The sequence below is a fragment of the Bombus terrestris genome, chromosome 2, assembly GCF_910591885.1.
Source record: "Bombus terrestris chromosome 2, iyBomTerr1.2, whole genome shotgun sequence".
In the NCBI taxonomy this organism is placed as follows: Eukaryota; Metazoa; Arthropoda; class Insecta; order Hymenoptera; family Apidae; genus Bombus; species Bombus terrestris.
In genome coordinates this window covers 1625597-1652602 of record NC_063270.1, presented here as the reverse complement: position 1 = coordinate 1652602, position 27006 = coordinate 1625597, and the positions used below count along the sequence as shown (strand labels likewise).

Genomic DNA, 27006 nt, shown 5'->3' with positions numbered 1-27006 from the left:
CTTAAATTATGTTGAAACAGTAGCCGAACATTCTGTATACCAAGAAATGAAATAGGAACGATACAGGCATACCACCTATCTTTGTCATACGAGTAAAATTAAAAACTTTTAACTGAAATCGTGATTCGAATAGCACTTACGGAAGATTAATTAAACCTTGCGGAATATTAGAGAAAGTAACGTTGTCGTTGCTTAGTTGCCAATTATTATGAAATTGGACTTAATGCCCTTTGATCATTTTCCCTACGTTCGCCATTTAAAAGCTTTGGAAATTGAAGAAATTGACGAAAACTATAGAATACGATAAATTGATGATAGCCATTCGACGTTGGCGAAAGAGTTATAAACAAATCGTTGGAGAATTGAAAACGTTGAAATAGCAAGCCGGGCGTTCGATTCAGGCGGTGCAAATGAGTGGAGCGATATTAAAATCTACGCGGGCAACAGATGGGCTCGGATAGCTTTACGATGCTCGAGCCAATAACGAAAATCATTAAATTAGCTTTAACCGCCGGTGCACGGCGTACTGTTAACAGCGTACTAATTTTATTATTTAGTAGTAGCATAAAAATCCTGGAATTCCCTTCGTTACTTCTCCTGCCGACGCAATTCACAGGCTTTTAAAGTAATAAGTTCGTCCGCTTGACTATGTTTTATTTTGCTATTACGCTTACATGTGTATGTACCAACATTGTACGATATAACGTAAGCTTTCAAAAACTACTCTTATTTTTGCATAAGCGTAAATTCAAGGAAGAATTGCATATTAGTAAATGTAATGTATATCTTACCTTGTTTGTGCAAAAATTCACAGCAACGAAGGATATTTTTTCTTTAAAAATGTGATTAATGGGTTTTCACGACATTCGCGCGTTCAAAGTTTGACAGGACAGCTATATTGCTTTTAACGCTATCAGAAGCGTGGAGTTGGCGCCAATTTTCATTTACCGAATATCGGTAACGTAACGTCCTACAAAATTTTATACGTATTTGATCTGTAACTGGCGTGTACCTCGTGTGAACTGCCTAGTATCGCACAAATAATATTCGAATTCGTTCAGTTTAAGAAGATGGCACTACTGGATTCGATTAATGCTCAGAGCTGAATATTTACAGCCAGTCCCATTCTTATCATCTTAGCATTGACTCCTAAGTTTGCGAATCGTTGGAAAAGAGGAGATTCATAAAAATTCTTCACACGTAACTTGAAAACAGATTTTATTTGTTTCTGTATAAATATAATAGATAGGTACATAAATAGATCATAGTTATATACGTTATATATAATCATAATCAAAACAAAGTGTATATATAACATATAATCATTACATCATGACATTATCATGACATTCGATTCGTGTTAGTATTGTTTATTTGTAACTGTTTTTATTTATCACCAATTCGAAAGAAGATAATGTTATCGTGGAAAATGTCAGTTTCAAAGTGCTCGCGCTCTATTCAAAGTGTCTTGGTTCTTGAACACCAAAAATATAAAAGAAATATACTTATATTTGATAGACATAAGAATAATGTGTTTATTCAAGTGCTCCTTACGCTCTACTGCGAAAATCGTGCGATGTACTTTAAGTGTTAAATATAAATCATCTTATACGTTAGTATTTAAAAATTATTCGTAAGATTTAATATAATTACGGTTAACGCTAACTCGATTCTTGAAGTACAATAGAATCTTATGGTAAAAGCGCAAATTGTACTTCAACCACAGACGTACATACATACATATAATATACATCAAATACGATAAACATTTGAAAAATTTTTGAAGCTTATAACGAAAAAAGTTTAGCCTATACAAAAAAATAAAAAAATGTATGTATAATAAAGTGGTTTTATTGCAAAAGTAATAATGTATACGATGCGTATGTATTATATTACTATTGCTGTTGCACATAGTCATACAGCACACAAGCAGTTTCGTTTCCAATATAAAACTCTATTCCCGCTTATTACTTTTATTTTATTCTGTTTGTTTAACATCAAATAATGATGTTCATACTATTTACATTCCAATATTTAACTGATTAATTCATCTTTAAAACGTAATATATTTCATTCACTTTCTTAAATAAAATACTTTCCACGATATACACAATTAAATTTAAGAAAGATATATTAACATTTCTACATTTAATTAATTTCGTTACTAATATTTAGAAATATGTTACCACCGACATACGTTGAAGGTTTTCATGATTTGGAAGCCGTTAAGGCTATGGAATATAGACCTTTCGGCAAAACCGGATTGATGGTCAGCAAATTATCATTTGGTGGCGGACCGCTTGGTTGTCATTATGGGTTGGTACTTAATTTTTATTCAAAATTTATTATTCCATACATAACATGAGCTTTAATATTTATAAAAAAATTATGAAAAAAATGTTTTTATAAATATTTTTAAAATTTAATATTACGATAATTTCATACTTTCATATGTTGATACGGCGACAGTACGTATGATGAAGATCAAGCAATTGAAGCGATACGTCAAGGAATAAAACAGGGGATCAATTACATTGATACCTCACCATGGTATGGTCAAGGTCGCTCCGAAGCTACTATTGGAAAAGTATTCTTTTTTGCATATTATAATACACATATTAAACATATACCTTTTTTTAATTTATTTAATTTTTACTTAATGTTTAATGCTTATTTAATGTATCTAGGCACTGAAAGGCATTCCACGTAAGGCATATTATATCGCGACAAAAGTCGGACGATATGAATTAAATCACGAAAATATGTTCAATTTTTCCAAAGAAAAAACTAGAAATAGTTTCCTTAAAAGCTTGCAACTTTTGGGTTTGGATTATGTCGATGTCATCCAAGTAAGAACCATCAACTTTTTATGGTTAATTTCATTTATCAATTAGTAACATGTATTTCTTATAGGTTCATGATATCGAATTTGCACCAAGTTTACACATAATAATTACACAAACCTTACCAGAACTGTCAATACAAGTTGCGGAGCGCAAGGCAAAGTACATTGGTATCACTGGATATCCGGTATCCATTTTGAAGGAATGTATTGAGAAAAGTAATATTAAAATTTCTTGCGTACTGAGCTATTCAAGGCATACGCTAATAGATAATACTTTATCTGAATATATTCCATTTTTCAAGGTAGAATTTCGCAGTAAATTAAATATCCATATTTCTCAGAATAATATTTGTTAGCAGTTTAAAGAAATGTACCAATTTTTTAGAAACGTAATATTGGTATAATTAATGCTTCTGCGCCATGTATGGGACTTCTAACTAGTAAGGGTGCACCAACTTGGCATCCCGGTTCAGAACAAACGAAAGAAATATGTGCAAATGCTGCTGCATATTGTAAGGTATATAAATTTGAAACACTAACATAATATAAATTTGTATTGGAGAATAATTTATTTATGACATAATGAGAACTTATCTTTGCAGGATCATGATATAGAATTAGCCAAGTTAGCATTATGGTATTCTATGCAATGCGAAGATATTGCTACATATTTAGTCGGAATGCAAAATTTAAAAGAACTGCAGATGAACCTTGATGTTGTTAAAAATGGAATTACAGATAAGGAAAAAAATGTGCTTCAAGAAATTCAGGAAAAGTAAGTATAACATCAAAGTAGCTGGTTTTTAATTACTAACAGTATAGTGGAAAAATGTTTTCTTAGTATATATTACTTTATTTCCTTATATAATGTAACAAATAAACCACGTTTTAAAAGTTTACTAATAACATCTTACTAATAACAGTTTTTAGCAAAAAAAGAATTCTTTTATCACACTTCAACTTATGAAAACAAATATAATATATATAAAGTTATGTAGTATCGTGAGGAAAAAACCTGGTTAGAAACTAATCAAAACAATGTCGTCTGTCCTTTGGTTATTAGTTTATATAGAAAAAAGCCTATGTGACTAAAGTCACCTAGTCCTTGTGGAGTGTTAACAGGATGGGATTAGAGAGAGGAAAAAATAGCGCTAATGGAGGGGGACGATTTGAATTCAAAGAGTTATTGATCGAGAAGCGTTGAGCGGTTGATCGGGAGCGTTGAGCGATTAATCAAGAAGTGAGAGTGAGTCGAAAGGTCAGAGTTAGTCGAGAAGCCAAAGAGTAGAGTTGTAGAGTTGAGAGAGTCAGCGGAGTTGCCTGAGTTGCTAGCGTTGTTGAGAAATTGAGTTGTTAGAGTTATAGAGTTGCGAGAGTGATTTGAGTAGAATAAGATTTTTGCGTTTAGTTCAAGTTGAACATTTATCGTTCTCTGTCCAATTAATCTCCGTTATTTTTATTTATCTTAAATAAATAGAATTTACAAATCTAAATTATCCTAATCCTATCCTTTCCGATACTACAGTTATATGTACAATTATGCCATGTAATATATGTAGTAGTAAATTTTAAAAAATTATATTATTTGTATGCCATATTAAATTAGTTAATACTATTTTATGGGAGATTCATTCTAGGGATAGGGCAATGTATTTTACAAAATTACATGTTTATTATTTTGGATATAAAAATTTTAATTAAATTAATTTCACAAAATAATTAGAAGAAATATTTGTGTTGTAGTAGTTGTCTTGTAGTAGTTATTTTGTGGTAGTAATAATTAACTTTTTTTATGTGGATTACCATGTTTTTATAAACCATAAACTCACATATTTAAAAAAACATACATTGTGTTCCATGTGCCAATAGTCCTCGTTCTCAAAGATTTTTAAAGTATCTGATCTGACATGGGATTACATTTTATCTACTATATTTCTGTGATAAATAAGTACCTATTATATTTAGGTTGATATGAATTTGGTAAGTTGTCAATTATTAAAATAACAGTTTTCGCTTAATAAATCATTTGGACTCATAACAATAAGGCAATGGTTAATTGATAATACATGAAATAATTCAATTATACTTATGTCCAAAATTTAAAAAATTCAGAAACAGAAATTAGAGATTACTTCTTATAATAAAAAAATATAAAATGATCCTTCTTTTTATTCCAGGTATTTATGTAAAATAACAGAGAAACACTGGGAAAACAAAGAACTTAAAACATACTGGGAATGTATGAAAAAATAAGAGAAATATGTTTTTTTGCACATAATTTCATTATACTGTTAACATGATTTTCTATAATATGTTAAATGCTAATATATATAATAAATTTTCTACAAAAACTATATTTTTAGTATATTTAACTTTATATAACACAAATATTTTAATAAAGTAAACTATAAATGCAATCTTTAGATATGTTTCGGAAGATATGGTCTCAGTCTAAAAAATTTATAAAAATCTGGTTGTGTATTTAAAAAAATATCAGATCTAATTCTTTCTTTTTAAATTTAATTCTTCTAGATCTAATTCTAAATTCTTATTTGTTAAGCATTGATCTAGTGTAAACTACAGGCACATAATCAGCTTCACCAGGTTTAATTTGATATGTCAATTCATACATTAACACAGTTATAAGTGAGCCCAAAATTGGTTTGTGGTACATTTGTTGCAATTCAAAACCTTTCTTAAGAGATAGTTCTCTGCCACCATCTGTATATTCTGAGGCAACAAGATTAGCACAACTGTATCCTTCAGTAATAGCAAATTGCACAGCAACATTTATAAGGCATGAAGCTATTCCTTTTCTTCTATATCGCTCATGTACATAGAGCCTTTTGATCCATGCACCTTTATCTAATCTATAGCTTTTACATAAAGCAATAGTTCCTACAATCTTCTTAATCTGAGATGAAATGTCAATGTTTGAATCACGAAATTGTTGTTCTGTCATTATGGTATAATGTACATTCTTTGGATTATGTGTCATTAGGTAAGGTTCAAATGCTTCAGCAACCCAAAAGCATGAAAAGGCATTAGACATATAAATCCTGTTATAATAAATGCAGAAGTTTTTATGCTGATATTTACTTTTATCTGAAATACTTTGTTTTCATAACAAAAATTTCATGCAATACTATATTAATACATTTTAATTATGGAAAGGATTATAGTTTTGATATTAACGTCTTAACATTAGCATTAAAGAATATATTCATATAAAAAGTTTTTACCTTGGTATATTAGAAACTTCTTCATTAACTTCCATAGTTTTCACAGTGAAAGCTATATAAGTTCCAACATATACCAACAAAATGACGAGAGGAATAACAAAAACGCAAACTGTTAAGGGCAGTCCAAAAAAAATAAACATTATAGCAGCAAACAATATCATCAATTGAAAAGTCAATTCTTTAAATACAATTCCCAAAAACGTCGAACTTAGAGAAGACATTACGCCCGCTTTCACTAACTCCCTACAATTAATTTCATCGCCTGGTTTATAGCTTCGTACTACTATAATACGATTCATTTTGGAAAACAATTATCTCACTCTTTACAACTTTTATACATAATTAACGAACGAAATGCAGATTAAATATAAATTAAGATATTATGAGGTTATATTTTCGATATGTTCGCCATCTACAGCTAATACAAATATCAAATTAGTAATTTGCTCTCAAGTATGTGTATATATATATATTAATATCTGATTAACATTAAGCATTTCCTTATTTAATATATAAAGGGTCGATAAATACTTGTTTGCTCGTTAACAAGCTTTCTATAATAAAATCAGTCATTATTAACCTAATGAATCTTTTTTCTACCTTTTTCTAGATATATGTACTGAGTTACTCCATAGATTACATAACAAATGATATAATTATAAAATTTCTGGCAACATTTTTTAATGTAAATATAATGTAAAATTATCGAATCTTCGGTAAGAATATACGCTTCTTTCATTAAATTTACTGATTATTGATGAATATATGAATATACGCCTTAAGGTTATCTGGAAGTGGGAGAGTCAACGTTCAGCCATTGCTACTCTGATCTAAAGACGCGTTGTATGTGAATGGTCTCCTATACTTCGTCTAATTATTTCATTAACGAAATTATTGTTTTCTCATTCAATATCTTCTGAAGTGGATATCTAATAAAACGGTGGTAATCATGAGTGAGCGGCCGAGTAATGGTGAATACAAGTATCAAAGGGAAGAAAATGCCGATTCGAAGGTAAGAACATCGTCGGAAAAGGAACGTGATGAAAAGGAACATCAGGTTGACAAAGCCGGGGAATATGTCCGGGAGCTTTTGCAAGAAAAAGTTGAATTGGATTCGCAAAAATGGCCTAATGCAACCAGATTAATTGATCAAGGTGAATGTGAATATTGCTCTATCATCAGTAGTCATTGTTTTTAAATCATCTTTATTATTTTTAATGGCCGTGTTTGTTTTTTTGCAGTTTGTATATTTATTTTTGTAATTTACTAGCATAACTGTTTGTACACGATTTGTTGGTTTTATTACTTTAAAGTCGAACTGAATAAAATATTTAAGGTTAGATTATCATGTAAGCGAAAAACAGTTTGCACTTTGTTATTTAATTTTTCTAACATTGTTTCGAATATATTACTAATTCTGTGCACAAATTATATTACATTTGCTAATGCAATAAACAATAATTAAAAGGAAATATCAAACTTTTCCGTAATAAATAAATTTCAGGAAATACAAACGTATTTAGTTTAACGAATCAATATTAATATGTATGTAAACCTATGTTGTAAACCATTTACGTATTTTTATATTGTTTTAGTATACAGACTAATTTCTTTAACACCTGTATATTATGAGTATATAACTTTAAACATCTATTAAGGAAAGATGTACTAATAATTTATGAATATATAAATAAATTGATATATATTTTATAACTTATTACAATTTTTAGTATTTTTCAGTCTAATTTGTAATTCAGATTAATGAATATTAATAGCTGTATATGTGCTCATATCAATAAATTTCTGATTACAGTAACAAAGAATAAAAAATACGTTTTTACTATCATTTATTTTTAAATCTGTATTTATTATTATCATAGAATAAAAAATAATTGCTTTGTTCTATAGAAATTCAAAAAACTCAAGCTATTGGGAAACCAGTTAGAGATCTTAAATATGTGGATATTTATCGCGAAAAACCAATTCGAGTGTCAGTTAAAGTACTGGTACCGGTTCGGGAACATCCAAAGGTAGTAATCATACTTTGTTATAAGTATCCCTAACTTAAATAAATATACGAATGAAATTATATCTTGAAATTATGTACAGTTCAATTTTGTGGGAAAATTACTGGGACCAAAAGGTAATTCTATGAAACGTTTACAAGAAGAAACTATGTGTAAAATGGCTGTACTAGGAAGAGGATCTATGAAAGATCGTCAAAAAGTAATTTTGTATTAAAAATGCTGAATTTTGAATTTTCATTTGACTTAGTTTTTTGTTTACATATATATTTATTTTTGCTTGAAGTTATTATTAATATGAAGTTATTATCCCTCTATAAAATTCTTCGTCAACTTACTTTAATATAGGAGGAAGAATGTCGTATGTCTTTGGATCCAAAATACGCACACCTTTCGGACGACCTCCATGTAGAAATAACAGCACTTGCACCTCCGGCGGAGGCATATGCTCGTATTGCATTTGCGTTGGCTGAAGTTCGGAAATATCTTATTCCCGATAACAACGACAACATACGCCAAGAGCAAATGCGCGAAATGGAAATGAGTATGACAGATGATCCAACAAGTGGTGATGATAGAAGGCCCTCCGTCAGAGGAGTACCAGGTGCTGGAGGAATATTAAGACCAACCACAAGACCAACGATGCCACGGTCTTCGCGAGGTAGTGATATTTTCCAATCACCAATCTTTTAGTAATGTCCTGTTAGAAAATTCTGCATATGTTCTGCTTTCAATGTTAGAGTGAACGAATTAATTTCAAAATATATGTTTTTTGAGCTTCGTCTATTTTAGCGGCGATACTTCCACCGCCTTCGAGCCGGGGACCAATCTCACGCCCTGTTTCAGCAAAAAGCAAAGTGTTCTCTATCTTAGATCGTGCAAGAGTTGCAATGGATCAAAGTTATGGGTAAGTTTTAAGTTAAATTAACTACCGTAATTAGGTGAATATTGTTATAAATATTATGTAATATATAGTTATGAGACTGCTACTCCACCTCCAAGTAATCGTGTCGGATCTCATCATGATTACGATTATCACACATCAACGGGCAGTAGCAGCCGATACGGAGACCGACATTATACATCAACATCAGGGTAAGTATAATTCTATCAAACAGTTAATTCATCGAAAATGTTCTTATCCGTTATAACTATTTTTCATGTTATACATTTACATTATTAATCCTATCCCTTAATGTCTCACTTGACATAAATCAATGAGGTAAATATTTCAAGCATTAAATATAGTATAATAAAGTTTTATTAACGAGTATTATGGTTACGTTATGCTGCTTTTCGTAACAGCTTATAAAAGGTATATATGTATAATACCAAAATAATTAAAATAATTTAATATTTTATTTAAATATTTAAAATAAAAAAATTACTAGAGTCGGGCGTACGCATAATATTTCTAATCAGTCATGTATATATCGCAATCATGAAGTCGTAGCAACGAACCTTTTATTTTATACTAATATGCGGTTGTTTGTTCTCGAGATATCATTGTATCATATAATTTGATGAAATCCATAATAATTTCCAATTTCGTTATTTATAATGTTCTTGCATAATCATATGTTTTTGTAATTATGACTGACCTATCATAACATTAACCCCTTCCCGTGCCTTAACGAGTCTGACCCGTGATGAAGATTTTGGCCCAAACATGAATATCACGAGCCAGGCTCGTGAACAGATAGTCGGGCCAAACATGAATATCACGAGCCACGCTCGTGAACAGATAGCTTTACATCTGCCAGAGTGTTTTAGGAAATATACCATTGGAGGTTTTTTAGAGTTTTAAGTATTTTCTTATTAGATATTGATTCAAGGTGAACATTTCTTATAATTGAATTTTTTGTTTATAATATGCTATTTATTTTTAGGCGTAGTATTATTACATTGCTTAGGATAGAATCATATTTGAAGACGCTTGAATTTCTATTGAAGTATCGTTTATTCATGAAATATAATTTTGAAACTGTCATATATTACAAAATGTAATATATTTATAATATCTATAAAAGAAAAAAGGATTAGAGTTTACTTCCACAACAGCAGTGTCGCGTAAAACTGACTATATTATAGGTATTTACATTTCGGCTCGTATTGTGACTGTTGTTGAGTACCAGTCTGGTTTGTTTACCACGTTTTGACGCCTACCGCTTGGGTCCGAGTTTCGTCGAGCTATATGGCACGGGAAGGGGTTAAGTCACGTATGCTCAATTATGGAATCCAAGTCATCCTTTTCTTATTGCTACTACGCAACAAACGTATTTTGTGGGAAAAAGTAGGTTACCCTGGTCGAAAGAAGTTTTGTTGCCATTTAATCCATCTTTTAAGTAGTACATTGGTACAGTCATTTTTTGACGGTTAAATTTACTTATTGATATAACGCAAAATGCATTTTCAAGAGCACTACTTTCTTTCAGAATATATTGTAAATGTTTTATAGTACAATGATTTTTAAAAATAATTCGATCGAAAAATAATTTGTTTCTTCGCACACATTAAAGCTCTACTCATTTCCACAATACGATAACTAATATTTGTCACAATCTTTTTTTTTCATTGTCCTTCTAAAGTTCCACATCTTTTTCTGGAATGTGTAAAATGCAAACAAGGTTGAAATGATTTAGGTTCTTAATGTGTATTGTACTTTTATATATCATTTAGAGATGATATGTATCCTTCCTCGAGGTACACAACGTACGAATACGAAGACGATGCTGTCCCGCACTCTTCGCATAACTACTACGAAACATCAGAATATCCAGGTAACATGTTTCTTATTTTACATTGTTACTACCTTTTTTCTAGCATAAAAATATGACACGTAATTGTACAGAAATTATCATAAACATACACGCATGTGTGATATGTTGGAAATTAACATAATAGCAATGGGATTAAAACATTTTAATATATAAATTATACATAGACAAATTTTTCCTGATTTATCATTCATAAAAATAAATATTTTGAATTGAGCTAAATAAAAAATTGATAATATACAAATTTTAAATGGAAATATAAATACGGCCAAAAGTTTAAAAAACATTAATAATTGTTTCTTGTAATTTTTTGAACGATTTATTATAACAATTTCGTACTCACGATAAAATCCATAAGAATTAAGTAAAATAATAAGTTTCGTTGTTTTATACAAAAATTTAGAAATTCTATATTTCTCGCACAAAAAATAATTCACGAATAAAAAGTTCAACAATATAAAATGAAAATAATTTCCATCCACTATTTAAAATCGAACTATATTTTTTCAAAATCGAACTTAAAGATTTTCCTATAATATCCTAAATATTAGAGCATATCCTTAACAACACGGGATGCCTTCACATAACGATGTGTGATGTTAACTGAATTATTCATCAGCTCATTCGCAGCTATTTTCTTTTTAAAACATTTAAAATAACATAATGCTCTCGCTTCGTGTAGTATATAGTTAGGAAATTATTCGATTAATATCATATACACATATACATCGTCGTGGTGCCCTTATTTAATAAAAATAATGCAAATAAATCACTCCATGAAATTCGCAGAGGAATCATCGAGCCGCGCATGGAAATCGTACAAGACGACAACGACATCGGGCTCAAGCTCGCGCTACCGCAACGCCCCGTATTCACGACCTTCCAAGTAAAAATCCATTAAAAGAATCATCCAAATATTTTCTTAATTTTATCTTGTCCAAACAATTCCTGGATTCTGAAGCGAAACAACGATCTTTCTTTTTTCACTGTATTGTTTCTTATAGTCCTAAACCATTGACGTATAATCTTCCTAACACACGGCAACTTACGATGCCGGCAATACCAAAACCTAGTAATCGAGATCGTTCTTAAATGAAAATGGAGGCACTCTGAGGGACTAACACGATAAACGATATGCAGATGGTATTACAATATTTCATCGTATTGCGACGATAGAACCAAACGGGTATAACGTAACTGCCACTTCTCATCGATTTGTCGAGGGTTTGCCAAAGGAATTTTTCTACTAAATGGTATTAACAAAACTTTCGTCTATGATCACTATGTTTCATATATTTCTTCTTCGGAATAAAATTTCGCAAAGAAGAAACTTTTACGTTCGTGAATAATTTGCTTGTTTTCTTTATTTCTATATAATAGAATTTTTTCCAGTCGTAGTGATATAAAGCATTCACATGCTTTTCAGATGTAATTTTCATGGCTACTGGATAAGTACTAAAATTCGTAATACAATGAAAACTGTAATCAAACTGTTTCCTTCGATTGCGTTTTTTATCGCGAACGATCGTACATAATATTCAGCCCGTAGACAGTCTGGTTTTCTATGAAAGCATTGAAAGATAGAGAAAGAGAGAAAAAATACCTCCCTTCAAATCCTTTCCCCTCCTGAAAAAAATGTCACGTCAGAGTGGAAGGCTAGAGGACCAAGAGGATCAGTGGAACGAGACACGTAAAATTGTTAGATAAAAAAAAAAAAAAAAAAGAAAATGTCGGAGCTATGTCACATTTTTCGAGATGTCAAATTTTGTATCTTTTTATATAATTTCATTTTATATGCAAGTTTTTAAGTTTTTTTTCTTATTTTGTTTTGTTAATTGGTATAATGTATAATGAAGTTCATGACATGTAAATAACTGATTTTAGTTTTTAATTTATATATATGTATATATATGTTTGTATATATATAAACACATACATATATATATATATATATATATAATCTTTTTATTTTTTAGATAGGATCTATTCTTTGGTTTTAATATATGATGCTTTTTAAATGTTGAAAAGTACATAGCTCAGACGGTCGTGTGCGTTATAATAAATAGTAATATGTCTAAAATAGAACAAAGTACAATATTGTAAATGATGTTCAGTGGCAGATGATCGTATATAAATTAATATTACATAAGTTACATATAATTATGTAATTATATAGTAATTCATTTAATATTAATATGTATAGTATCTACGTGAAAAAAAAATAATTAAAATGACGTGTTGGAAGCTTAAAATGACATAAATAAATGTTAAACAAAAATATACGTGTATAGTAGCACGTACCAAATATACGAAGTGAAAAATCGTGTAGCTTGTAAAGATACGGTAGCCACAACATTACGAATAGAAAGAAAAAAATTGTGTAATCATATAGTATAAGGATACAAAAAAACAAAGATAAAAAAAACTTGTGCGTAACTTATAAACATATTTCCGTTTTTGAACGGAATTTAATCATTTCTGCTATGCATATATCTATATATAATTCCCCTAAACTGAAATAAATAAGAAATGTAACGCTATTATAATAAGCTACATTTCGAAGCTTTAAATCAAAATACTAATTAATCAATAGCATTATAACTTGGACGAAAATAACGAAATGTTTTCAGATTTAACCCATAATATTAAATATCTTCAAAGATCCATAAAAAATCTCTTCATCAATATATTAGTAATTTTCATTTAATATGTTTACTTTAAATCAACCACGAAATGTTAATTAATGTTAAGAAATTTTGTCAAAAGGATATAATAAATCTAATTTAATTTTCCTTAAATATTTAAGTATATATGTTTCAATTACGATAATATAAGCGAGAATAAAAATTAAAAAATATTTGTTATATTCACTAAATGCTAATCGAATACGTGTTTAATTTGTATTAAACTGGATTTATCTTGCATATTATTTAAACTTTTATTAGCAATAAACTTATGAGAAATACAAAATAGCAGTGTCACTATTGTTATATACTATTGTTATACATATTTTTAGTCTAAACTGATTGAAGTTTCATTATGAAGTACTTAAAACATTTACTTCTAACATATATTTTCATGTATCCCTCTCAGGTGTATAGAAGAATACGGAAGGTTGCGCGGGAACACGTTTTCATGGATTGAAATATTTTAATCCTATCCTATTTCTCTGTTCAGTGGACTTTGAAGTGCCTTGAAATCACGTGAGTATAATTTTATTATTGTAATATAACATTCTAATTAATTTTAAAAATACCTATAAAATGTAAAAGGTATAATCCAGTTTTATTTTTACAAACAATATAGCTGCTGATTTTATTTGCTTGCATAACGTTACCTCAAGATACTTAGACGACTTTTTATTCTTTATTGATGGAAATAAAACTAACATTTAGTGAGAAATAAATGAAGTTTTTTAATAACTTAATACTTAAGGCATCAATTTATTTTTTAGTCTGCATGTTCAATTTGATTTGCTTCTTTTGTTAATTCCATACTAAAATCTGAGATAGTAAGACTTTCTTTCAGGCAATGGAGTGTACAGACCATGCACAACATTGTGATTACATCAATCGAAGAAATAATGACATTTCCGTCTTAAGCACTGACCGGTATGGTAAAAATTAAGATATGTATTTTAAATATCTTTAAAATTCCACATCAATCCTTTCAGCACAGTAGACAAAATTTTAAACAAATATATTTATTCGGTGTATTTTTGCGATGTCATTGATCGTTAGAAAGTAGAATTCAAAATTATTAGTGATATATAAAATAGTTTGCGAAATGCTTGTAGCAATTTTATTAGATCTTCCAATTCGATTAGATCTAATTAGTGTCAATAAATATGATCTCTTGTTCTTTTACACATCTGATTTAAAATCTATAAGGTAATATTTAATTAACTTAATATAAGTCATTTTTGAACCGGTCAAGCTTTAAGGTAAAGGATATAACATAAGGTAAAACATTGTTAAATTTATTTCTATATTTTAGGAATATAAATCTAACTTTACGATTTTATATTTAGTATAAATGTATATTATGTGGACATGTGCATCCGATACTTAAAATAAAAAGATTGAATCGAAAATAAATAGATCGAGTGTAAAGATCCAGTGAATATTTAATTTTTATTTTGTAAGAGTCGTAAAAATAATAAATGTTATTTTCTTAATTTATATTTAAATAATGCGCCTGCTAGACAGAAATTATAATCTTCTTCAGCAGGTGGCGCTATTGCAGTTTCTTACCAAAATGGCGTCTGTAAACGCGGTGCGTATAAATTGAAGTATTGAATAATTGAAGTATTTGTCCTTTTTTCTGTGCAAACGTTTTTGATCAATATTTAAGAGTGGTTTAGAAGTGTAGAAACTAAGTTGAGATGAAGTGTTATTTTGTAACTAGTATTAAAACGACTGCCTACGTAAAAATAACGCAATTTATCTCGCACTGTTTGACGCGCGCCATCTCTTCAACAGTAATAGGTACGTATATATGAAATTGTATACATAATGTAAAACATATTGTATATTTATAACTTTATATTTTTATGTTAATGTTAAATTTCTTTGAAATAAATTACTACAAAACGAAAACTTTTGAACACTTTTCATGTTTTACATTCTTGCTACATAAGTACATATTCGATACTTTGAACTCAACGATCATTAACATTATGACGCTTCGATAAACTTTCATTATTTAAATAATTTTTATAATCTCGTTATATAAAATTTCACTTAAAAATTCATTAGTCCGAAAGTTGAACTCAAAGTATTCAGTCGTTAAAACCCACCTAAAACGATTAAATAGGATCATACTGAACATGAGTGTGTAAGTTGCTTAGAAACAATATTCTTATTTATTTATCACACACCAATATACAAAAATGAACTGTAAAATCAATATCAGAATATAATATACTACGAAATTCAATTAATAAAGATATATCTGAGTATCTTACAAGATTAGAATGATGCTTCAACTTGGAACAGAAATGATCTACAACATTCTTTGCAGTTGGCACAGAAATTCTGGTAGAAAAACGTCTTTCTACGGCCGTTCTAAGGATTATAAATAAGTATTAATTTACGGGACCTTAAGTCTAACGAGTCGCCTAGTAATCGTGAATGAAAATAAGAGTTCTAGGATTTTTATCTGTTTTTCTTTCATTCTCATGATCTAACTAAACTCACGGCGTTGGTCTTAAAGCTGGAGGAAAGTTCTTTTCCTATTTTTCGTTACCTCTTTTCTTTCTTCCTCAATTTTTGACTGAAGAAAACTGCGATCGAAGCGCGCGCAACATCGCAAGAGGAGAAAATTACATATATATCATTGGACATAAAATTTGTCGACGCAATAAAAATCCGATATATTAATCGGGATTAGTGTGAGTTACTTTGAGTAAACTTCGAAGGTTGTGTCTTTTCAGTAAACGAAAAAACGGAGAGATATTTGATGCCCTCCACGATCACGCTAGTACTTCACCTCTATGAAAAAACATGGAATGATAATAGTAATTTTACGTGTTCTTTTTTTTTCGCCTTTCGTTTTTGCTTTGCGTTATCCGTTTATGTCTTAGTAATATTATGATTATATCACAAGAAAGATTCAAATACTCTGTACATATTATCCCGGAACGCGAGACATTCGATCAGGTTTCTTAATCTTACATTTACATACGCTTAGGATTTAATTACAAAGTTAGATATGTCTCAGGTTCACCTGGTATTGTACTTCAACGCAATCTCTCGTGCTTCTACTCCGCGTTTGCTTGCCCGATTTCTTTCCCTTCTTGCACGAAACTTTCCCAATACTTTCGATATCATTATATCAACAATCGAGATCGTTCCTTTACTACGATCCTTTCATTTGTAACTTCTACGAAACGAGAGTTCGAAATGCGTTTCGTAGAAATTTAAACGGTGATCTTCCGGCATTCGTTCGATCTTGGTATCTTCGGCTGCTCACTTCTAGTCGCTGGTTCTTACGTTTCTAAACTCGATATCGTTAATTGGCACATCTCAAATGGCAACTTTCGCATTGGCACGATGAAAATGATCCTCGGAAATGATCCTTAGACTTTTTGTTCTTCTTTTTCTTAAATTTTTCGCCACCGACGATCGCACACGCCCAAGCTTTGTTTCGTGTTTCCTAAACGAAATTCGTAGAGCAGTTGTAACAAGGAGCAAAATATGTAGTCGAATTACCGATGATTGATACACTCGCTACTGGAAATCGCTAAATTCGGTTTCACAGCATCAATTTTTCTAAATACGTACAAGTTCGAAACAAACAACCGATTGAAATGTATACCCCAATCGTCGAACGAATGTAAATTGTTCGACGTCGTTTAACAATTTTTTTGAAAGTATATACGTTATATATGTTACTCGTTTATTCGATCTATCCGTCGTATCAATTACAGAGATTGATGGAGATTTATGCTACAAATCTATGAAAGTTACGTGTTATTACGTGGCAAGTACGCGAAGTGGATCGATCGAGCGCAATAACGAAGCATCGAAAATTGCAACGTTAAATAGGGATCATCGTGTTAAGAGATCATAAAAGGGTTTTCGTGTGAAATTATGTATAGCTGATCGAATTATTAATAGAAATACTTGGAGAGCGAAATTCGCACGGTATACCTCCAACTAGCTATTTAAGAAGAAAACCTTACGTGGATGAATTAGAATGGATCTCGATTAAAAGTTCGAGTGTGCAATAAAAGTAGCTCTTAATACGCGTTCAATAAAAAACTATCTCGTATCATAAACCCCTAATTGACTATTGAAATCGTTCGAAAACAGTATTATCGTCTTGAATGCGAATAACAATCGGCGATCACCGTGATAAACATGCAACTGCAGCGAACGATGATTCAGCCATTGTCGTGTCCATATTTTGATGTAAACAAAAGCAATTTCTAAAACAATAGATAACGACTTTAAATTAATACTTTTTTAGCCTCAGACGGCTGTTGCATGTTCTCACCGCGTGAATTTTCATCTTCTCCTTGTTCGCTCGTTGTAACATCTTTGTCTAGTCTCGCATGAAATAATCCAGATCATACCTTTTCATATTCTCGTGGAAAATTGTCGTCGAGATTCTAACGAGAGGACCAGGACAAGAGATGAAAAGTAGACGATAACGTCAAAAAACTTCGTGGCTGAGTCCATAATTTTAATTTCAGAGTTAAATATATATATATTTCTTTTTGTACTACATTTGTGGAATGTAGTACAATAATTGTACGATAAATTGGTTTCTTTTATGATAAACGAAGAACTTGAGCGATAAGAAATCCCATAAAGGACGCCCGAATAATAAGGTGAATGTACGTTTATAAGAAAACTTGTAAGGACCATGAATATGCAGTAGCTTTTGCATATAGCATGTTTAGATACAAAAGAAGTTGAGTTGTTCTATGCGGTAGACTCAGTCAGTCGATATAAAGGTGGTCCATAAAATGTTTGCAAGTGGATTTACAGTCGCAGACATAAAATTGTAATTTGTACGCGGTATAGAGAGCGATATATCACTACGCTGACAATATTAATGCTTACGTAACAGCGTCATGATCGATACTGCGCGTATGTCGGGCGCTCGGTAATGAGCAAAGAATAGTTATGCTTGAGCAATATAAATAGTCGACCCAAAAATTATACGGAGAGAAATAAAATGTTGCTGTGAACTGCGCTTCTTTCTTTTTTTGTCGTATCTCTGTGTGTGTTTTTGATTATCGATCGATTCGCCGTATCGATGGATTCGCGTAATGGACGCAGGCGTAGACATCCAAATTCAATTAGTCCGGATATATTTTTGTGTATTTTTTTTTTTTAAATAGATTTGTCTTCTTTAAATAAATTTTTTTATCTGGTATTGAAAATGAATTTCTAGCCATCATCTGAATCTGTACATTTCACATTATATTTTGTTTTATTTGGAACTTTTAATCATTCCATTAGATTGTATTCTATCGATAAAATGCGAAATGTGTAAAGATCTGAGCGAGAATTAAGTCGTAACGATTGCACAAACGTTTCAACTATCACTAAAGCTATCACAAGTAATCGTAATGCGTATAAATATCTTCGAACCGTTTGGTGTGCGATCGCACACGAGAGAGAACTTATGAAAATAAACGGGGAAGACGTAATAAAAGTTTCAACTCTATATCACGACGATCGCGGATCCCGCCGAATCAATCGATACGTTCTTTCTCGTTTGACACAGATGCGTTTCAAGACTGAGCAGGCAGTGAAAGAATAAACGGTAATTACATTTCATTACAATTCCTATATTTTACTCGAGCAGATCCTTGTTGTAACGAACGTAATCGCGGATCGATCCGCGAATCAAAGATCCTTGATGTTTCTTCGAAACGATATACAAGTACGCCGACTATGTTCTTTCCGTTAAACCAAGGATAAATGAAGTATAGTATCTTGTTTATATCTCATTGCTGGTCATTTCGACTCGACCAGATCTTCGATGAACCCTGTCTGAGGTTCACGATTGCACATTTCTTGTGACGTTTCGTCATTCATTTATCTAGTACACTTTCGACCAGCCAACCTCGGCGAACACGGATATCCGCACGTGTAGCGCCAATATTTCTTCGAGTAGGCCTCCTTTCTCGTCCATTCTTTTCGTTTCTCTTCATGTTTATTTTTCTCTCTTTTCTTTTTTTTTCTTGATTATACAATGGAGCTCGTGGCTGCGCGGACATACGTGTCGTTTCAGTGGTCCACCAGAAGCTGTTCGCGATTAGCAAAACTCGCGAAAACTCAGTTGTACGGCCAGGAGTGCCTGATTGAAGTGACCACATTCGAGGTAGGCGGGTCCTCTGGGCGTCACTTCTTCATGTCGTTCATCAACGTGCCGTCCTTGCTCTTATTCGTGTCGAGGTTCGATTGCTGACTACTTGTCACGCCGCTCCCGTTGCCTGGGTACATCTTCTCAAGGTGATTCAGGGACTCGCTTAGGAACTTCTGTAATCGATAATTTCGATTAGCTAAATGAACGAACTGATACTCGAAATCGTTAATCGTAGAGATATTAAAAAAATAGTTATATAATTTAAATATTTCAAGACGTACCTGTATTGCCGTGAGAGCGGCTACAATTGCAGGACTTCCGAATCCGTGTGATATGAGAGAGAAATGTGTTAGGTGTCTCTGTATGCTTGGGTCGAGGATATGTTGCGGCCGTGTATTACAAAGTGGCGATCTGTCTTGATTGAGAAGATCCATCAGCTCTTTGGTGATTTGTCTGAAAAAATAAATTTCAAATTTTAAACGAATCTAAACGTTCTTACGCATGAGATTTTATTCTTCTCTTCGATCAGATGAATTTCGAGCAATCTTGATTATCTCGATATCTATCGTCATTGTTCGCGCGCCGTGTGGAGATAAATTCTTACTTGGTGGCATGAAGAAGTTCTTTTCTCCTGTAGGAATCTTGTGGTTCACAATGCTGCCGACTGAGGTATTCGGCAACTTGTTTCGCAGGGAATTCGGTTTCGCAGACATAGCCGAAGTCTCTGGCAAGGTGAATGGCTTCTCCTGTAAAAAAGAATATAAGATATAAAACGCCTCGTTATGGGAATTTCGATTACGCAACCCATCATATGGGTATATATGATTTTTTTGCGATTCATTTACGACTTAACGGGCTAAAGATAAAATCTTCCCTATCGGAATCTACAAATTGCGTTCATTAAAACTAATTTACTACGCAATTCTAACGTTTATTTTAACCACGTGTTAGATTCTACGAATTATTTCAAACACTCTAGATTTCACGAATAATGCCACTATAGGTATATAATAAAGTAAATGGCCAGGAAACATGGACCAAGTAAACATTTTTCTAATTATCTGTCAAACACGCAATGCATCCCTGCTGCTTTCTAGCTTCATATTGAATCTGAGAAGATATTTGCTGCTATTGTTATAAAATAACCCCTGATACTGTATCATGATAATTACACGTTCTAAATAAGCTAGTATGGTACTAGTAGTATAATAGCAGTACACAAATTGACAAGTACTATATTCAGTATATTGAAACATCTTCAAACATTAGGTTCATCTTTCCTGGAATTACACTATACAAAGCGAGATATATTCTGCCCAATCGCCGATAAGTCTAATTCTCCTATCATCTTAGCCCAAAGTCAAGAGGAATACAGAGACGTTTTAGAAAGCCAACGGTAGAAATCTGAAATTCCTCGGTTTAAAACAAACCGAACATAGCTATTTCGCGCGTGCCACTTACGGGATTGTTCCACACAGGAGGAACGAACTAATTTACGATAATGAAACGGCATACGTACTTTCTCTTAAGCACGTGGTTCGTTTCTCCCCTTTCAGAACAATCCCCTTCATCCGTCACTATTTCTCTCTTACTCTCGTTATTTCCCACTCACTATATTTCTTTTACTCTCCGGTCTCTCTATGACCCTCACCCTTTCTCTCTTGCTTCCGATGATGGCAGGTAATTAGGTACCTACAAGCAGGGTCTCGTGAAAGATGGAAGCGGACCCGTTGGGCGCTATTATCGACAACCGAGGAAAACCACCCGCAGGCCTGCCGCATTTTGCCTACTACGCGATCGAGAACACAGGCTCGAGAGCCACCTGCAGCTAACGAATTATCCAATTTCGCAAACTCGTTCTACCGTTTCTTCCTTTTTACGCGGGTGAAAAATATGCAAAACGCTCCTGATAATTGCACCTTCGTGTATCTTCGTTTCTACCATCCTCTCACTACGTTCTAACGAAACCTTCCAGTGGGACAATTTTTAGTCGGATTTTTAAGCCAGTATTGGAACTGATTTGTAGCTCCGTCGAGTACCGAAATTGATTTCTGTCGATTGTTTCGAGGTCAAAAGTAATCCATAGTTTTTACTCTTTTTAATTGAGAATAAATGGAGTTGGTTTAATGGAACAATTTTATACGATATACGCAAGACTAGTTTCCTACACGGTGCAGCTATAAACTGCGTACGCGAGATACGATTATTGTTCAGTGGCTACACTGTACACAACGTAGTTGTAAGAATGTTGCAATATAATATTTCTACTTCGATATCTGCTGGAAATGATACAGCACGAATTGCGTGAAACAAACGAATCGAAAATATTACAAAACTGTTTCACAGCCGATAGTAATTTACATAATGCTTCATAATGTACTTTGCCTTATGATCTCAATCATGATTAAACATAATTTTTAAAATTATACGCCTAACGATTGTTGCAGGATTTAAAGAAACTTTCTTCTACTTTTTCAAGAAGCATATCTAGAATTGTGAACATGCTCGTCAACTTTAAAAAGATTGGTTCTAGAGTTTTTCTTCTACTTTTTCGGGTAATATATCTAACATTACAAGCATATTCGATCCATTTATCGGTCTGTTCTCCTTTCATTATATCGTATCCCAGCGTCGATGATTTCATCGTGATTTTAATAAAACTTTTTAAATCGGTATAATCATGTGTATAAAAGGTCGAAAATGTCCAAAGAATTTCTCCCCCTGAACTCCATCTCTATCATTTACAGCCTTTTTCCTATCAAACGAACGTGCACAATAGACGATGCATCGAATAGCTTACTCGTATTAGTGCTTCTACGAGCGTATTTCACAGTTTCCCTTGATAATATTTATTTGTTCGCGAGGATAGCTAATAAAAGCTATGAAATATTCCTACATTGTCGATAGTCACCGTGTAAAAGTTGGTTTACAACATTGTAGATGCGTATAAACTGGGAAGGATCGGTCTTGAGCGAGGCCAGAATTAAACGCGTGTCGCCATCACCGACTATCGACGATCTAATCGTGAACGCAAGTCGCGCAAGTGTCTGCACGATGCACGTACAAAATGCAACAGGTCGTTTTAACTAGCTTTTAGTAGCGTACACGAGACTCAGTTACACAGCCAGTGATTTGCATACGAGCCCGTCACATTGCGTGCTTCATAATTTTTTTTAATTTCCTTTTAAATGAATTGATATTTCTGTCACGTTCATAGCCGAGAGATGCACGGCTTTACGTATGCTCGTGTGCACGCGGGCTTAGTTCACGGAGATATTTGTTAGGAGATGTTAAGATCGTTTCTTTTTATGGAACATGGCAATAGAGTTCTTACGAAAATCTTTTCTATGACTTGTCCTTTCGTTGATAGCATTTTTTTTACGTCAATCGTTGTTACGAGTCGCCTGTATTATCACACTGAAACAAAGTGTACCCTCTTAGAATAACAGGATAAAGATAATATGCTGTTGTTAATTAATTTTATATAACGCATATGCTATACATAAATTTTTTTACAGCAAGCGTATAGTCAAGATTTTAGGAAGACTAATTTTTAGCATATCGTCAGCATCATTTGCAATGAAAATTCGATCAACGGAGATAGTGTTAATAGTACAAAAATAAAAATTAGCTATACTCGTCTTATCTGGTTCAGGAAAATGATATCCGTTGCTAGTAATAGTCACTGCACAGACCCTTAACAATTTTATCGATCGAGAAATTGTCTCTCGAATATCCCTCAGAAGAAGGCAATCGATCGAAACGATAATCTATGATAAAGACGTACAGCGAGACAACTCAATGCGACGAACGGGCCGCGCAATGCAGATGAGGACCACAGATTGGTCGAAGATTGCAGATGCGAGCTGCAGATTGATATACGTGGCAGTACGAGAGAACGAATCAGCAACGTGACTCGCGAATTAACGATCAGCCTTTTTACTTGATGACTTTACTGTGCTTGTCGCCCCATGTTCGATCGAAAAATCGATGCGGTCATTACGAAGCGGTTGCAAGATTCGATTAAAAGACTTATCCGTTTCGTTGTTCGCGTTGTTCGCTTGCAGTTCGGTAATCGCCGTAGTAAATTAGCAACGAGTAATGGAATAACGCTAGTTGGTGTGTAATCTGCCTAAGGAAATTTTCATCCCATTTTTATAAAATCGAATTGAGCACCTGGTATACATACCAGGTGTAATACATTACAATTGTAATTGTAATACATTACAATTCAAATATATTTATGAAGATGAACTGTATTGGAAATAGGTACGGGTTTAACTTGATAATTGGTGCGGTTGTCAATTAAAAGTGTTTCTTGAACGAAGGTTATTACTATTAGGTAATAGGAAACGAGTTAGCTCACTTTGCTTATTTTAACGTTATTTCTATCATAGGTATGTATATGTAATATCTATCATCTACCTACATGTATTTCAAACGATGTGACTAATGCGTTCACTTCTTGTATTTCAAGTCCACGTCCGGTCGATACATATTTTGATTAATATTTTTAATAAATCGATATTTTTCCTATAATACAGTTTGCTTTAAATCTTTAGAAAGATGAGGTGAAAGAACCGTAAAAGGTGTCGATAGTACAACTTCACAGACGTTCGTAAAATCCATAGGTTTACTCGGTATGATCAATCTTTGAGAACGATCGCAAATTATACTGCTGTTGTAACGTATCTCGGTGAAGAATTTCGGGGGATTCTCTTCCGCGTACCTTCAAACAGATAGCTACGAGTATGCTTGCGGTTTCGCCGCTGGGTTGCGCTGTGTCGAAACTCTCGATTGCGATCGATACGCGGAAAATATGTATAGGTACATAAGAAGCAATGATGTATTGTATATATACGAAGTGTTCTGATTTCATATTTATACTGTCGTATAGCGTATTCTATTTATTTGATACGCAAATAAGTGGAATTTCTTTTATATGGCGTATCATTTTCTAACTTAAATAACATTCAACTAAAGCAATATCTTTTTTAAATCAATTGGCAATGATAAAAATATAAATAAAAATGATAATTTTTATTCTAGATAAATAAAATAAAATAAAAATATTTCATTATCTTTATACAATCTTGATAAAGTAAATGTAATTTTTTAAAAAGTATTAGAATTTCACGCAAAAAGTTGCGATGCGCCAGGTGAAGCTGACAGCGAAACGAACTTTCGTCGTGTGTATAACCGAGGTTGCGTCACTCTACGGCACAAATTTACGCATGAATCACGCACAGGTATACGTTAATCGTATGCGACCAAAGTATACCTATACACCTGGTGCGTTTACGTCCTCCATTCGAGAGGAGGTTCCCACACTTTCGCTGCACTCTACCGGCTCCTTCCACGGCTATCACATCCATGTACCTGCTAGACGCACGTGGATATTTCGAAATATTATATCATTCAGCGAATTTGGCTTTTGACTATAAGCGTTTAAAAATTGTACCATAAATTATATACTTCAGATTGATGGATTTATAGTTATATGTTATGTCCATTGTATTTAAAAATTTTCTTTTCTCTATGATTTGCAGTGATATTCATAAATCTACAAAGCAATATTTATAAATCAGAAAAATTATAGACAGGTTTCTCCACGGATTTATATATCCGAACAAACGCGACAAAGATAAACTTGCTTTAAATTGATAAATCCGAATTTAATCTACGTTATATCATAAAGAGAGAGTCAGTGGGAAATATCGAAGTCGATAAACGGACACGAATACATCCAACGTTCTGTTTGAACGATTCATAGACTATGAAAGAAGCCGATAGCGAATTCCAATTAACGTGCTGTATTCCTTACTGTTACAAATCTACACGGTTAGGCGTTGTGCAACACATAACTAGATTTTATTCAACGATAGCGTGTCCCATATATTTATTCCAGTTATTCAAATAAGCATCGATAATAGCGAATATGATCAAGTATCCGTATTCGTTATATTCTTCTTCATATATTATACGCGGCTATTAAAGGAAGAAGCAAAAACGATAAGAAAAAAGAAAGAGTGAAAGGAAGAAAGAAAAGATACTAGTTGAAGTATAGAACACACGGCGGTTATTCCAACAGAGTATCTTCGAGATTAACTTCCGTCTTCGAAATGCCATCGAGAAATGAAGATTCTAAATGTCCGACAAAACGAGTTTGAAAACCTGTATGTTGCTAGACAGTTAATTAGATCGCTGAACGGGATAGCCCGGGAATACGGTCCAGTAACTTCATAGAATTGATTCTATGGTTTATGCGTTATTAAGAAGCTACGTCCTTTATTCTCTTGGCTTGTACAATAAAATTACGTCGCGACAGAGTGTTAAAAAGAAGCAGAAGTTTATTGTTCGAGCACACAGCTATTTGATTCGACTTTTGGACTAACTAGCTTACGTATAAATAATGAACACTAATTCTATAGGACACGGGGAATAATTTGTTGCTAAGAAATTGAGTATTAAATTTACTGAAACGTGATTTACATTATAGATTGTAGAATAATTTTCAAGCAGTTCGCTCATTAGAAATGTTTCATTACTTATTATAAGCACAGTTTTTCCAAAAGGTTAAGTCTCAAATTATCATATTACTGCCATTCAAATGACGAATTGAATTCCTTGAACTTTTTTCCATTCAGATAAATGCTAGATGATATCATTATTATTATATTTTATAGGTTGACAAGCATCGTGTCGACGATATTCCATGAATCTCGACAAACCGACCGCTAAAACACACGCTGATTGCACACACATATGCCGCGGTCATTCTTCGCGATGTGTCAGTGCCGAGGAAAGAAAAGTCAAGATGGTGTTTTGTAGACGCTCATTGACCATAAATTATAATCAATGTCGGCACCAACACTCGAACAATCCGCCAGTCGCGTCATTAGAGCTTCGTCGGGATAGGTCAACTTTTATATGTATCTACAATCTCGTTGATCGAAAGTGTGTTATTAAGAGTGTGGTTAACAGTGGACATCCCTAGGGATGATCCTGATTAACTGACTCATCTTGTATTGGATGTTCGCGAGCGTGCTTTGACTACCATTAAAAAGTACTTAACGTCATTCAGTTTACGCGAACAATTTTATCGGAATAATTCCGAAGCTGTATAAATCATAAAGGTGAATCGTAGCTTGTAATCTATGATAATTGCAATTAGAAATGGTAGCCTCTTTTATTTGTAAATTGTTTTTTGGAAAAAGGCCTTAATTGGAAAATACAGGAATGGTTAATTAATTTTAAATTTAGTAACAGATCTTGTAATAAATGTGTTTTCA

The 27006-nt window shown here is 32.5% G+C and overlaps 4 protein-coding genes across 15 annotated transcripts in view; 2 read left to right on the top strand and 2 right to left on the bottom strand.

Moving 5' to 3' along the window:
• The first annotated feature begins 1094 nt into the window (after positions 1 to 1094).
• LOC100647407 (L-galactose dehydrogenase) lies at positions 1095 to 5199 on the top strand. Of its 4 annotated transcripts, none has more exons than XM_012315166.3 (8): positions 1095 to 1249; positions 2176 to 2316; positions 2470 to 2587; positions 2688 to 2849; positions 2914 to 3147; positions 3231 to 3362; positions 3448 to 3620; positions 5023 to 5199. In XM_012315166.3, exons 2-8 carry the CDS (start codon positions 2180 to 2182, stop codon positions 5096 to 5098), a joined length of 1032 nt encoding a protein of 343 aa, XP_012170556.2. In that variant the 5' UTR covers positions 1095 to 1249; positions 2176 to 2179; the 3' UTR covers positions 5099 to 5199. The 4 variants fall into 4 exon arrangements, with proteins under 4 accessions (XP_012170556.2, XP_012170559.2, XP_003393531.2 ...); XM_012315169.3 differs by having other exon boundaries at positions 1110 to 1200; XM_003393483.4 differs by having other exon boundaries at positions 1119 to 1612.
• A 149-nt stretch (positions 5200 to 5348) lies between these two features.
• Positions 5349 to 6535, bottom strand: LOC100647605 (N-acetyltransferase family 8 member 3). Its single transcript, XM_003393484.4, has 2 exons — positions 6088 to 6535; positions 5349 to 5904 (listed from the first exon to the last, which is right to left on the bottom strand). Exons 1-2 carry the CDS (start codon positions 6384 to 6386, stop codon positions 5394 to 5396), a joined length of 810 nt encoding a protein of 269 aa, XP_003393532.1. The 5' UTR covers positions 6387 to 6535; the 3' UTR covers positions 5349 to 5393.
• A 365-nt stretch (positions 6536 to 6900) lies between these two features.
• On the top strand, positions 6901 to 15486 carry LOC100647173 (KH domain-containing, RNA-binding, signal transduction-associated protein 2). 5 transcript variants are annotated; one of them, XR_007227739.1, is made up of 9 exons: positions 6901 to 7241; positions 7996 to 8117; positions 8197 to 8313; positions 8460 to 8772; positions 8889 to 9018; positions 9087 to 9206; positions 10791 to 10891; positions 13982 to 14091; positions 14417 to 15486. XR_007227739.1 is itself a non-coding variant. In XM_020865689.2 (8 exons), the coding sequence occupies exons 1-8, from the start codon at positions 7037 to 7039 to the stop codon at positions 13987 to 13989; spliced, it is 1116 nt and encodes a 371-aa protein (XP_020721348.1). In that variant the 5' UTR covers positions 6901 to 7036; the 3' UTR covers positions 13990 to 15486. The 5 variants fall into 5 exon arrangements, 3 of the variants coding, with proteins under 3 accessions (XP_020721348.1, XP_020721347.1, XP_012170528.1); XR_007227740.1 differs by having other exon boundaries at positions 14195 to 15486; XM_020865689.2 differs by having other exon boundaries at positions 13982 to 15486.
• A 3163-nt stretch (positions 15487 to 18649) lies between these two features.
• Positions 18650 to 27006, bottom strand: part of LOC100647887 (transcription factor AP-2-epsilon) — a 198533-nt gene continuing 190176 nt past the window's right edge. For all 5 annotated transcript variants that reach the window (XM_048414478.1, XM_048414479.1, XM_012315183.3 and 2 more), the window contains 3 exons: positions 20319 to 20460; positions 19996 to 20167; positions 18650 to 19887 (listed from right to left, as the gene is read on the bottom strand). In XM_048414478.1, the coding sequence (XP_048270435.1) occupies positions 19750 to 19887; positions 19996 to 20167; positions 20319 to 20460 (452 nt within the window). In that variant the 3' untranslated portion in view covers positions 18650 to 19749. The remainder of the gene's footprint in view (positions 19888 to 19995; positions 20168 to 20318; positions 20461 to 27006) is intronic.